We start from the raw sequence: 11,024 nt of genomic DNA, 5'->3' as shown, positions 1-11,024 counted from the left end.
AAACAGTTGAAGTGGTTTTGAATAATTCTATATATACCTTAACAAACTTCATGGATTTGCACAATAAAAAAAAAAATCCATAAATGGGCAACCAAAAATAGTTGAGGGTCTAATGTATTTTGCAAAGTGAAAACAATACAAGAAAGGGTTTAATATTTCTTATAGTAAATCTGACTGACTAATGACAAATTCTCACTTTTGTGTATTTGTTTCATGTGGAAATTCAGTTTACCAGCATAAAAAAACCACTTTTTTCTCCATATCTCATGTGAAAAACCCAGCTCCTGAATGTGGGTTATAATGAGAATAATTAAGTGACCAATATTAAAGAACATTTTTTTCACAGGTTTGGCTTTAAAGTGGCCCCTGACCTAGATGGGTTTTCATGTGAAACATCAAATTATCCTTTTGATAGAAGCTTTTTTCACAAGACTCGCATGAACAAAGTTTCTCACCTGTATGAATTCTCTTGTGACGATTTAAATTACTAATTCGTGAGAAACTTTTTCCGCATGACTGGCATGAAAAAGGTCTCTCACCTGTATGAATTCTCTTGTGGTCCTTTAAATTACCAATCTGAGAAAATCTCTTTCCACATATATGGCATGAAAAAGGTCTCTCACCTGTATGAATTCTCTTGTGGTCCTTTAAATGACCAATTCGAGAAAATCTCTTTCCACATATCTGGCATGAAAAAGGTTTCTCACCTGTATGAATTCTCTTGTGACGATTTAAATTACCAATTCCAGAGAAACTCTTTCCACATATCTGGCATGAAAAAGGTCTCTCACCTGTATGAATTCTCTTGTGACGATTTAAAACACTAATTTGTGAGAAACTTTTTCCACATGTTTCACATGAAAAAGGTCTCTCACCAGTGTGAGTTCTGTGATGGATTTTCAAGTCACACTGTTGTGTATAACATCTCCCACAAATGTCACATTTGAAAGGCCTTTTCTTTGTTCCAGTATCAGACTGACTCTCTGACACAGAGCAGCTGCTTCCTTCCTGATCTTTGCTCTCAACCACTGCAGAGATATGAAGGGAAAGCTGCTCTGTTCTTGTCTCTTCTTCACTCATATCATCTCCCTGAAGAGTAGAAGTCTCAATCAAAGCAACAAACTGCTTCTGGACAAGCTGCTCTCCCTCCTGACTGCTGCAGAGGTCCTTCTGGTCCTGTCCAGTTGGTAAATGTTCTGGTGGCTGCTGTTCATGTTGAAGCACCAAAGAATCTAGCTCCTCTTTTCTTACATACATTAGTGGATATTCTATTTCCTCATGTTTAAACAGTGCAGGTTCTGGTTCATCCTCTTCTCTTTTAATTCGTTCTGGTTCCATCTGTTCCTCTTCAGTCCACTGATGTTCTGCTTCTTTCTGGTCCTGACTGGACCTACTTGCAAGACTGCAAACTTGTTGGATGGCAGGAAATTCCTCTTCACTGGAGACACTTGGGTGTTGGAGGTCTGTGGGAACAAATTATGACATCATTAATATAATTTAATTGATGATTATCTCATGGATCAGCCTGGTTTTCCCTGCAGATTCTGGTCTGTTGGCATCATGCGATTCTTCTAAAATTAGCTTACAGAGTTTAACTGAAAAGCAAGTAAAGTGTCCTCCTCATTAATTTGGATCTGTTGCAAAAATGTTCAAAAGATTTTAATCCAGAAATACAGATTCATTCAGATTTATTATTTACAATGTATTCATACAGTGAACAACCTAACCTACATTAAGACAATACATTTTGTTTTTAATCTCGCTTGTGACCGCACAAAAAACAGCTGAAAAGTTACCGAGTTTATCAACTTCAGTAGCAATTTCGCTCCAACTCCTCTCCTGGTCATTTCTTTTGATATTCTTTGCACGAAATGTTGAATAAACATTAATGTTGTTTCCACATATCAGCTCCAATGTCCGCTACAGTCTGGGTTGCGCCGTCAGCTGTTTGAGATTCCCCTCGTGTTTTCCCCTCAGAAAGCACGGAGAGGAAGCCGCGCTTTCTGATTGGCTACCTGTCACATCTGCATTCTTGCTCCCTGATTTAGATCTGAGTGGCCACGAGGTTCTGTGACTGGACCCGATCATTCTAACACGACACGCTACAGGATGATCGGCTACGAAATCGCAAGCGACAATGTTAGAACGTTTAACATCTGTTAAGAAAATAAATTTTAAATATGCCAGTTGTAAAAACATAACTATATGTTCAATATTAGATCAAATTAATAGTGTTTTAAATAAGAAAATTTGTTCCAAATTATATCCATGGTTCAATGAGCGTAATCTCTTACGTAGGATATTTCTATTGAAACATTATACACTAAGTTGAATTAAAATAATTTAGCTTGTAGTTCTCTATAGTTTAAAACACAGCTAGTTTCTCTGGACTGAGCAGGCATTCACAGGGTATGGCTCTGTGTGAGTTTAACCTTTGATAAGGTTTAACAGCTGGTGTAAAACAATCTGGTCCTATCAACAGAGTAGAGCTTCCTCTTGACACAGGGTCATAAAAAGTATTTGTGTCCATTCAAATAAAAATAACACATTGTTGATCTTAAAAAACAGGTTTTTACTGGAACATAGTCGACTAGATTTAAATTAACTTAGCTAAGGACGGTCCCCTAATTTGAATACAGCAGAGAAGGGAAACACGCACTCCCTTTAAAAGTATAAGACCTGGAACCTTAACTTCAGATCGCTCTAGGGTTACCCGTGATACTGTCTCCGGGGAAAGGAGCGTCGGTGAAAGAGTTTGTCTTGGTGTGTGGAAGTTTGTGGAGTAAGGTAAATGTTGAATTGGATGCTGGTTTGTGATGTTATTATGAGTTTTGTCAGCTTCATTAGTTGTTCGTCTAATAAATGTTCTTATAATTGGACTTGGAAAGCGTTTGTCTTTGTCTTAGTGGTTCAGCAGATACAATGACAACATCATGGAATCTGGGCAAAAGAGGGAATAAAAACGAGTCAAAAGATTTTAATTGTTGTTCTTCTGATTTAAAATTAACACATCCTAAGATTGTGGTAAGGGGAAATCGAGGCAAAAAAAAATGTGTCGTGAACTGGGCTTAAGGAAGGAGTGAACTATTACATCAGGTGGTCGATATGCCCATGTTCTCTATCTAAATCTAGTGATTANACATGAAATTCTTCAGTAAAGCATGAAAAGTTGGTGTGTTACTCATAAACATTTGACTTGCAGATGTTCATGTGGAAAACTGAAGATTCTGAAATCGTCCTGATTGGTTACTTTGCAAAAGTCAGTCAGTGGCATGTCAAGTAACATGGTGCTTCAATATATCTACTTCCAAAACAGTTGAAGTGGTTTTGAATAATTCTAAATGTACCTCAACAAACTTCATGGATTTGCACAATAAAAAAAAAATCCATAAATGGGCAACCAAAAATAGTTGAGGGTCTAATGTATTTTGCAAAGTGAAAACAATACAAGAAAGGGTTTAATATTTCTTATAGTAAATCTGACTGACTAATGACAAATTCTCACTTTTGTGTATTTGTTTCATGTGGAAATTCAGTTTACCAGCATAAAAAAACCACTTTTTTCTCCATATCTCATGTGAAAAACCAGGCTCCTGAATGTGGGTTCTAATGAGAATAATTAAGTGACCAATATTAAGGAACATTTTTTCACAGGTTTGGCTTTAAAGTGGCCCCTGACCTATATGGGTTTTCATGTGAATTATCAAATTATCCTTTTGATAGAAGCTTTTTTCACAAGACTAGCAAGAAAAAAGTTTCTCACCTGTATGAATTCTCTTGTGACGATTTAAATTACTAATTCGTGAGAAACTTTTTCCGCATGACAGGCATGAAAAAGGTCTCTCACCTGTATGAATTCTCTTGTGGTCCTTTAAATTACCAATCTGAGAAAATCTCTTTCCACATATCTGGCATGAAAAAGGTCTCTCACCTGTATGAATTCTCTTGTGGTCCTTTAAATGACCAATTCGAGAAAATCTCTTTCCACATATCTGGCATGAAAAAGGTTTCTCTCCTGTATGAATTCTCTTGTGACGATTTAAATTACCAATTCCAGAGAAACTCTTTCCACATATCTGGCATGAAAAAGGTTTCTCACCTGTATGAATTCTCTTGTGACGATTTAAAATACTAATTTGTGAGAAACCTTTGCCACATGTTTCACATGGAAAAGGTTTCTCACCAGTGTGAGTTCTGTAATGGATTTTCAAGTCACACTGTTGTGTGTAACATTTCCCACAAATGTCACATTTGAAAGGTCTTTTCTTTGTGCCAGTATCAGACTGACTCTCTGACTCAGAGGAGCTGCTTCCTTCCCGATTTTTGCTCTCAACCACTGGAGAGACACGAAGGGAAAGCTGCTCTGTTCTTGTCTCTTCTTCACTCATATCATCTCCCTGAAGAGTAGAAGTCTCAATCAAAGCAACAAACTGCTTCTGGACAAGCTGCTCTCCCTCCTGACTGCTGCAGAGGTCCTTCTGGTCCTGTCCANAAAAAAAATGTGTCGTGAACTGGGCTTAAGGAAGGAGTGAACTATTACATCAGGTGGTCGATATGCCCATGTTCTCTATCTAAATCTAGTGATTATTGAAGGCCAATATAGTATACAGACTTCATAATCTCTACTCTTTTGGTTTAATGTAGTTATTTCCAGTTTGGTTATATGTTATATTTTATTCAGGCGCGTTTTTTGTGAATGTAGACTGAGAGTTCATTTTATTTTTGCCTTTGGTTGTTTTGTTTACCAGTTCCAGTGTTAAATGTTATTTTGAAAATAATGTGCATCTATTTTTGGCAGGATATCGCTTGCATTATTATGTAATTTCCATTAAATTAGTGTAAAAAGGTCTTCAAACAATATTATCGTTTATTGCAATACCTTTTGAGACAATTAATCGCTCAGCAAAATTTGTTATCGTGACAGGCCTTCTGTGCCATTATGTAAAAATAACAGCTCATCCTGGGTCTCCTTACCAATACTCTCCACTGCTTTCATTTACAAAATCGCGTATACGATTATAAATGAAGAATTTACAGGTTGTATTCCACATTTCCAGCACTAATAACTGGAGATATTTAGCCAGGGGGCTTGACTTCTAAACACGTTTGTGCTAGCCTATGTAGCATCAGAGCTAGCAGCTAAATCAGCTCCTGTTCAGCCCCGTTTAGCAGCAGCTGGAGCTGCAGCAACTATTGCCGCTGACGGATCTCTGTCTGCAGTGAAAACATCAGCACCTTTATCCAGAATGTTAAGGAAGAAATTCTAAATAGGCTAACTTTGGAAAAAAGTTTGGCTCTCTCTCTTCCTCTGGATCCCAGGTCCTCTCGGCGAGCCACGTGTAGCCACAAGGAAATCAACAATGCGTGTTGACGTCACAGAATTACAGAATTTAATCCAATACAAAACAGCGTATGAATTAACAACAAAACTGCAGAACAACAGAGATAAACATTCATTACCTGAGACAAAAAAGATAGAGAAAGGAAAAGGCAAAGACGCGTCTTTGGAGAGAGCTGGTGCAAAAAAGGCAAAATAGTGGCAGCTATCTGAATCTTTACTCCTGTGCACGAACTTTTATAATGTAGGTGTGTCTTTCCTTTTTAATATATTCAATTAAGGCGTACCTCTGCTTGACCAACTGGAAGCTACCTTGGACACTCAGAAAAACTTAGAACTTCCCCTAATTTACAGCAAAGATCAAAGGCCATTTGCCCTTTTGTTTAATAAAAAGAGCGGAGAGCTTGTCCTGGCCTCCTGCGGTTCTAAGGCCATCTGGGCAAAGAAAAACATAAGAAAAGTATTTCACAGATAGCTGTGAAATCTGGAGTCTCTCCCGCTATCTCTCCTTACATAGATTCTCAGGAACAAACTTAAATTCAGTAATTTGGTTCAGGGAAAGGTTATCTTCACAAACTCAGTTTTGCTCTTCTGCACTCAGCACCCCAAAACATTGAGTCCTGCCTTAAACCAAAAATAACACATAAAATCAACAGAACAAAATGAGGTACTATTCCTTTTTCTAACCTATGAAACATAATATTCAATCCTAAGTATACAAGTTAACACAATCATTTTCCAAAACCCCATTTATCATAAATCCTGAGCAATTTTCTAATACTAAACAAAACATTATCCTTCAAACAATTTCCATTTGATTCTGATATTGTCACAGATAGTACAATTTTCAAATACATTCATCATTTACTAGATTAGTAGTTCTAAAATTAGATAATACAATTTTCGTTAAAAAACATGCTATTAGTACTTAGAAAAATGTCTTAGAAATTAGATGTTAGTGATTTTAACATTCTATGTTGTATTCAGTTTTACACCATCCCAGATGTTGGTTCTGGAAGACTTTTGATCTTCTGTGAACCAAACAGACTTCTCTCCTCCAGGCTCAAGTGATACTGCCCTCCAGGAGATACTAATTTTATGACCTCCTGTCCTCTCTGATAACACAAAAGGAGCCTCATTGAGAGATCCCCTTTGATCTGCATTTTCCTTCCTGTACTTTGAATACTGACCCATCAATAGTTTAGTTTTAAATCCTTAACACAAACCTGTTCAAAATTAAGAAATTTGTTCAAAATAAGAATGTTCAATTTTACACATGCCGTAAGATTAACTGTATTAAACACTAAAAATAATCATTTTTCCTCAACAAGACCTACCAGAACTTTGTCTCTGCAGCTCCGAACCGGCTCTGAGTAGCTTAATTTGTGGTTTCCAGTCGATCCCCATCATNTAAATGTTCTGGTGGCTGCTGTTCATGTTGAAGCACTGAAGAATCTAGTTCCTCTTTTTTTACATATGTTAGTGGATATTCTATTTCCTCATGTTTGAACAGTGTAGGTTCTGGTTCCTCCTCTTCTTTTTTAATTTGTTCTGGTTCCATCTGTTCCTCTTCAGTCCACTGATGTTCTGCTTCTTTCTGGTCCTGACTGGACTTACTTGCAAGGATGGATGGCAGGATGGCAGGAGCTTCCTCCTCATTGGAGACACTTGGCTGTTGGAGGTCTATGGGAACAAGGGATAACATGATTAATATAATTTAATTGATGACGATCTCATGGATCAGTCTAGTTTTCCATGGAGATTATGGTCTGTAGGCATCATGAGGTTCTTCTAAAATTAGTTTGGAGAGTTGAACTGAAAAGCAGGTAATGTGTCCTCCACACCAATGTGGAGCTGTGGCAAAATTGGTCAAAAGATTTTAATCCGGAAGTACAGATTCATACAATTTTTTATTTATAATGTATTCATACACTGGAAGAACTCAACCTACATTAAGACAATACGTTTTGTTTTTAATCTCACTTGTGACCTCACATTTTAAAGTTGATCAGACTGAAAAAAACAAATGAAAGGTTAGCGAGTTTATCAACTGCGGTAGTAAATTCGCTACAACTCCTCTCCTGGTCATTTCTGTGGAATTTCTTTGCACAAAATGTTGAATAAACATTAATGTTGTTTCCACATATCATCTCCGATGTTCACTACACTCTGGGTTGCGCCGTCGGCTATTTTTCCCCTCAGAAAGCACGGAGAGGAATCCGCGCTTTCTGATTGGGTATCCGTCACTTCTGCGTTCTTCCTCCCTGGCAGGGAAACCCCCTGATTTAGATCTGAGTGGCCACGAGGTTCTGACTGGACCCGATCATTCTAATACGACACGCTACAGGATGATCGGCTACAAAATCGCAAGCGACAACGTTAGAACGTTTAACATCCTAAGATTGTGGTAAAGGGAAAATCGAGGCAAAAAAAAAAAAATGTGTCGTGAACTGGGCTTAAGGAAGGAGTGAACTATTACATCAGGTGGTCGATATGCCCATGTTCTCCATCTAAACCAAGTGATTATTGAAGGCCAATATAGTATACAGACTTCATAATCTCTACTCTTTTGGTTTAATGTAGTTATTTCCAATTTGGTTATATGTTATATTTTATTCAAGTACGTTTTTTGTGAACGTAGACTGAGAGTTAATTTTATTTTTGCCTTTGGTTGTTTTGTTTACCAGTTCCAGTGTTGAATGTTATTTTGAAAATAATGTGTATCTATTTTTGGCAGGATATCGCTTGCATTATTATGTAATTTCCATTAAATCAGAGTAAAAAGGTCTTCAAACAATATTATCGTTTATTGCAATAACTTTTGAGACAACTAATCGCTCAGCTAAATTTGTTATCGTGACAGGCCTTTTGTGCCTTTATGAAAACAAAAAACAGCTCATCCTGCGTCTCCTTCATAATACTATCATGCTCTCATTTACAAAGTCACGTATGAGAATTTACAGGTTGTATTCCAAATTTCCAGCACTAATAACTGGAGACATTTACGAATGATTCATAAACACGGTTGTGCTAGCCTCTGTAACATCCGGGCTAGCAACTAAATCAGTTCCTGTTCAGCAGCAGCTGGAGCTGCAGCAACTATCGCCGCTGACGGATCTCTGTCTGCTNCGCTCTCTGATAAACTCTCTGAGATGCTGAACTGAAGACATGGTTGCTGAAATATTAGCTGAGATGGGACAATGCAGCAGCTACCTAGCTTAGCATATGCAGGCTTCCTCTTCTTTAATGTTTTTTGGCGGTTGGCTAAGAAGGAAAATACTGGAATACCGCCCCCTACTGGACTGGAGTGTAGACAGGCGATAAACAGGGGAAAACAATAAAAGATGATGGTTTTATGTTGTTTTTAGATTTCCACAAAGCATTTATTTCTGTGGAACATCAATTTATTGTTAACACGCTGAGACATTTTGGATTTGGAAATAGTTTTCTTAGTATGTTCAACATGTTAAAACACCAACATTAACAGCTGTGTGTCTCTGCCTCAGTGCACATGCCCCAGATTCAAAGTAGAAAGAGGAATCAGACAAGGTTGCAGTATTTCGCCTCTATTATTTGTTATAGTCACAGAATTACTAACATTAACAATTAAAAACTCTAATATAGAAGGTTTGGAAATAAATAACCAGAAAATAATCATTAGCCAATTTGCAGATGATACAACCCTCTTCCTAAAAAAATAAAGAACAAATTCCTCTAGCTCTAAGGGAAATAGAGTTGTTCTCTCAAGCCTCAGGGCTGCAGCTAAATATAAATAAATGTGAAGTTATGAGTTTCCATAACTGTTCTGATTCTTCAATTTCCAATATTCCAGTTAAAAATGAAATTAAGTATTTAGGAATGTGGATTACTAAATGTCAAGCTACTAGCGTAAGACAGAATTTATAAGACAACATTGATAAATGTGACAAAACCTTAAATAATTGGCTTCAGAGAGACTTCACGTTGTTTGGTAGAACATTATTAGCAAAAAAAATGAATCCTTATCTAGGCTGACGTATCCTGCATATTCATTAGCTGTCCCTTCAAATCTCATAAAAACAGATTAACAGAATAAATTTTAACTTTATTTGGAAAAACAAACACCATTACATCAGAAAAAGAGATTTGCTAAAAAATTATGAGGAAGGTGGTATTAAGGCAATCGATTTTGAAATTATGAACGGCACTTTAAAAAATTTGATGGCTTCAGTCCCTTTTAAAAAACGGTGATCTTATTTGGTTTGTTGTACCGTCATTCATATTTCAGAAAGTTGGAGGTGTTGCGTTGTTATTGAAATGTGATTTTGAATTATCTAAACTCCCCCTAAAACTCTCTGCTTTCCATCAACAGATTTTGTTACAATGGAAGTTAATGTTTAAACACAACTTCAGCCCCCATAATGTCCCACTGTGGAACAACAGAGCCATTTTATGTGGTAGAAAATCTATATTCATGAAAAATTGGTGGAATAAACAAATCTGGTCAATTACTCATTTACTGAATGGAAATGGTGAAATTCTCAGTTAGGAGGAATTTAACAGGAAGTATGGAAATGTTTGTTCACTAACAAATTATAAGTATTAAGTAGCATCCCTGATGTCCTTTTTTTTGTCAGTTAAAAACAATTTATCTAATTTCTCTATTCCAAGACTCCATAAGATTCAAATTGAGTATGTGGTCATTAGAGATAATAAATGCAACAACAGGTTTTTGAATCAGTATTCAATAAATAACATGTACCCAGGAAGAACAAAAAGCACAGCTCTTACAAAATTTTAACAAATCTATGAGAGTCAAAATAAGGACAAATTATTTGAAATTTCCAATTCCTCCCAAACATAAAGAACTACATTTTAAAATTATAAATAACATATATCCTTCAAATCAATTCTTGAGAGAGAGATTTAATTTTAATGTAGAGAATTGTGCTTTTTGTACAACTCAACTGGAAACAACTAAACATTTGTTTTATGAATGTAAAGAAGTATCAAACTTAAGGGATCAACTTCGTAACTTTCTGTCTTCTAAAACAATAAATTTGGATATTGTTTCTTTTACTAAATATTCAATTCAGCTTATCCATTAAAGAAAAAAATCTGGAATTTTTAGTCAATGTCCTGATTATTGTAACAAAATATTATATCCATAAATGGTGATATGCAAAATGCTCCCTCTCAATAAATGCTCTCAAAAATGAACTGTTTAAAAAAGTTGTCTAAAGAAGATGCAGAATTTACACGCCGTAAAATTGTAGGAGTTAATGGAAGATTTTTAGTTTGTAGCACCCCAACATGTCTCTTATTTTTTAATCTCTTATTTCATCATTTAATTACTTTTCTTTCATTATTTCTGTTAATTTAGTTATTTTCAATAATTTTTAGTCTTTTCTTGAGCCTTTGGAATCGATGTGAATTGGAAACAATAGGAGTTGTGATTTTTGGTATTTGTCTAATGTTTGCTTTTGACGTGTTGTGAGTTTTGTCATTGTTATTCTTGTATACTAATAAAAAAATAATTCACAAGTTTTTATTTCAAAACAAAAGATAGTCCATACCATTTAGAAAAAATAAAATACAGATTTCAAGTAAAAATTGACATCACAAAGCAGATAAACAATTATTCTAATTGTTAAAAAATCTAGAGGTATATCTAATATCGCTACATGTTGTAGTTGTCGGAGTTTTA

The 11,024-nt window shown here is 35.9% G+C and overlaps 2 protein-coding genes and 1 long non-coding RNA gene across 9 annotated transcripts in view; 1 reads left to right on the top strand and 2 right to left on the bottom strand.

The window, feature by feature from the left end:
- Positions 1–11,024, bottom strand: part of LOC103129848 (zinc finger protein OZF-like) — a 59,591-nt gene that overhangs the window by 22,605 nt on the left and 25,962 nt on the right. Inside the window, exons 5-7 of one of the 7 annotated variants that reach the window (XM_016665441.1) lie at positions 6,776–6,884; positions 624–1,214; positions 456–539 (exon numbers count right to left, since the gene is read on the bottom strand). In XM_016665441.1, coding sequence (XP_016520927.1) covers positions 456–539; positions 624–1,214; positions 6,776–6,884 — 784 coding nt within the window. Of the gene's footprint in view, positions 1–82; positions 1,391–3,763; positions 3,932–6,754; positions 6,885–11,024 lie in introns of those variants that run through there. The other 6 variants (XM_016665440.1, XM_016665443.1, XM_016665444.1 and 3 more) reach the window with 6 other exon arrangements.
- Positions 1–11,024, bottom strand: part of LOC103129847 (zinc finger protein 182-like) — a 43,881-nt gene that overhangs the window by 25,418 nt on the left and 7,439 nt on the right. The window lies entirely within an intron of this gene.
- LOC107834326 (uncharacterized) lies at positions 800–4,146 on the top strand. The gene is made up of 3 exons (XR_001660117.1): positions 800–866; positions 3,839–4,006; positions 4,091–4,146. It is a non-coding gene; the product is annotated as an uncharacterized LOC107834326 (long non-coding RNA).

The sequence above is a fragment of the Poecilia formosa genome, unplaced genomic scaffold, assembly GCF_000485575.1.
Source record: "Poecilia formosa unplaced genomic scaffold, Poecilia_formosa-5.1.2 Scaffold585, whole genome shotgun sequence".
Classification (NCBI taxonomy): domain Eukaryota; kingdom Metazoa; phylum Chordata; class Actinopteri; order Cyprinodontiformes; family Poeciliidae; genus Poecilia; species Poecilia formosa.
The sequence above is the reverse complement of the archived record's forward strand: the minus strand, read 5'-3'. Positions and strand labels throughout refer to the sequence as shown.